Below are 2496 nucleotides of genomic sequence, written 5' to 3' on the forward strand. Positions count from 1 at the left end.
TCTGTATTTCGAGGACTTCCTACTATGTGTCACATTCTGTCCTTCTTGTAGAAACATGTTTTCACTTTGACATGAAAGAGGTTTTTTTTTTAAATTCTTGTCAAAAAAGCCAAATTAAATCGACCATGATTCAACGCTGACGAGCAATAAAAGAGGAGAAACTTCCAAAGAGGGCGACTACTTCTTATAGATTCAGGGTCACAAAACACTCGTCTGAAGTGTCTGAAAACCAACAAAGTCCTACAGACGGCACCTAATATTCAGCTTATTGTCACTGTGGTGCCAAATCAGAAACTATTTCTGTGTGGATCTCAGGTTCTTCCTGCTCAGAATGTTGGTTTTATGGAGACTCACCCACAAACAGGATCAGTCTGGGACAAAAAACCTGCTTTTTCCTGTCACTTCATTTTATGAAAAGTCTTTAAGGTTGAGAAAATACTAAAGTAAAACAAAACAAAAGCTCTTTTGTGCAGGAAAAACCCTCGATCTGAGTCTCAACATCTGTCTGCAGTTTAGTTTTTGTTTAGATTCTCATGGCGTTTAAGAACAATCCTGCCTTTCAGCCCGTCCCACCAAACCAAACAGCCTCCTTCACCGCCGGACGTTGACAGCAGCAGATTTTATCGGACGTTTGAGGTTTAGTTCAGGATTTGAGTGGCTACGAGGATACTGCGTGGGCTTCGCTTACAATAAAAAAATGTTTTAAAAATCAGTTTCTGGGTTGAAATGCAGAAGCTGCAATCAGAGAATTCAGACTGTTTTCTTAAATTAAATAATTACTCAGCATTAGTTCGTCTGAGCCCAAAGAGTTGATGTTGCTGGTGTCTGTTTGCAGAAAGAAAAGCTGTTTATTTATTAAATATACACATCAAAATAAAATACTGAAGTGTCAGAACTGAGCTCGCGACTCTGATCTGATAAGAACGGACTCATTTTCTCCGAACACATGAAGCTTTCAGACGGCTGCAGCTAAAAATTAACGAAGCTCTTAGTCTGTGTGTTTACACGCGTCATCCGATCAGCGCGCTCCAGCTCATTAACGGCAAATTACGTTGTCCTCGTTTCACCACAGAAATATTTGCCCAAAGAATGTTTCTCTGCTGAATGTTTTCCTCCCTTTACAGATAATTTACTTCCCAGCTACATAGTAAAGTCCAAACGCTCTTTAGCAGATGTGGACACTTGGAAAAATGCTGCGCGAGCTAAAGTGATTAATCACTGAAATGTGAATCATTTCTGTGACGCTAACAGACTCTTCTGAGTCTCGCTGCTTCTGGTCACGTTCATCGTTACGGTGAAGCTGTCACTTGATACCGCCGTGAAAAACAAGTCAACAGTGGAGAAAAACGTGCAACAAACAAAAAGCACAGAAGCTGCTTGGACCTCTGACGGTTTAAAACCGGTTTCTGAGAGTTGGTTGTGACGGGCTGAAACCAGGAGCTGCTACTTTCACACAAACACAGATTAAAGCGCTGCGAATCGGAGCCGGTCTGCTCTCGATAGTCACTATCTGAGGAAGCAGCTGCAGGTTTGTGAATGTTGCGTCATTATAAGGATGCTGAGAGTTCTGATGCTAAACAAGAAGAAACCAGTGAAACACCTGAAGGCTAAAACGCCGTCTGAACAGTCTCACCTTTCTCCAGGATGTCCTCGGCTCCTTCCTCCCACTGCTCGTCCTCATCCTCATACTCGTCGTCCACATCTGGGCGGGCAAACACAAGAACGTTAAAGCTCCTCCGGTCTTTCAACAAGTAAAGAAAGAAAACAGACAAAGCGTCGCCTGTTCGCACCGGCTTCGTCCAGGATGAATCCTCCATGTCTCGGCTTCTTCCTCGGACGGTCATCGTCATCCTCCTCCTCCTCTTCGTCATACTCCTCCTCGTCCTCCAGGTCCTCGCCCTCCTCCTCCGCTACCTTATCACTGCCCACAGGGCTGGCAGCTTCCTCCTGGTGACAGACAAACACACAATATTCACTCATTCATTTATTCCAGCTGTAGATTCAGGGATGAAGGCCTCGTTTACGGTGCAACCGAATGAGAGAGAGAAAGATATAAACAGGAAACTTTGGTAGGAATTAAAATATCTAAAGGCAAAGTTGGTAAAAAAAAACCCAGAGCATTTAAATTTGAAAATGAACTAAAACCAAAGCAGCTGACACGTAGAACAGGAGGGAATCTGATTGGCCCTGAGGATAAAGGTGAGTCAGGCTTTAGATCTGTTCTGCAGTCAAACTGGAATTTCCAAGTTCAGCAACAACAACCGGCAGCTCCCACAGAATTCAGTTATTTGAGTGCGTTCGGTAAGATCACACATCACGTCAAAAGAAACAACAGAACTGAGATACTTGATCAACATCACCTCTTCTATGTGTCTCATAAATAAGTCTCATCACTGGATTCAGATTCAGAGAAAATAAAAACTAAAAATTCTTCCTGATGCACCCATGAAGGATTCAGTGATCCAGATGTGAGCGACAGTCTGAGACTATTGGGCT

The 2496-nt window shown here is 43.1% G+C and overlaps 1 protein-coding gene across 2 annotated transcripts in view; it reads right to left on the bottom strand.

The window, feature by feature from the left end:
- Positions 1–2496, bottom strand: part of supt5h (SPT5 homolog, DSIF elongation factor subunit) — a 31088-nt gene that overhangs the window by 26440 nt on the left and 2152 nt on the right. For both annotated transcript variants that reach the window (XM_008303469.1, XM_008303468.1), the window contains exons 3-4: positions 1791–1947; positions 1634–1702 (exon numbers count right to left, since the gene is read on the bottom strand). In XM_008303469.1, coding sequence (XP_008301691.1) covers positions 1634–1702; positions 1791–1947 — 226 coding nt within the window. The remainder of the gene's footprint in view (positions 1–1633; positions 1703–1790; positions 1948–2496) is intronic.

This window comes from Stegastes partitus, unplaced genomic scaffold, assembly GCF_000690725.1.
Source record: "Stegastes partitus isolate 25-593 unplaced genomic scaffold, Stegastes_partitus-1.0.2 Scaffold2013, whole genome shotgun sequence".
Lineage (NCBI taxonomy): Eukaryota > Metazoa > Chordata > Actinopteri > Pomacentridae > Stegastes > Stegastes partitus.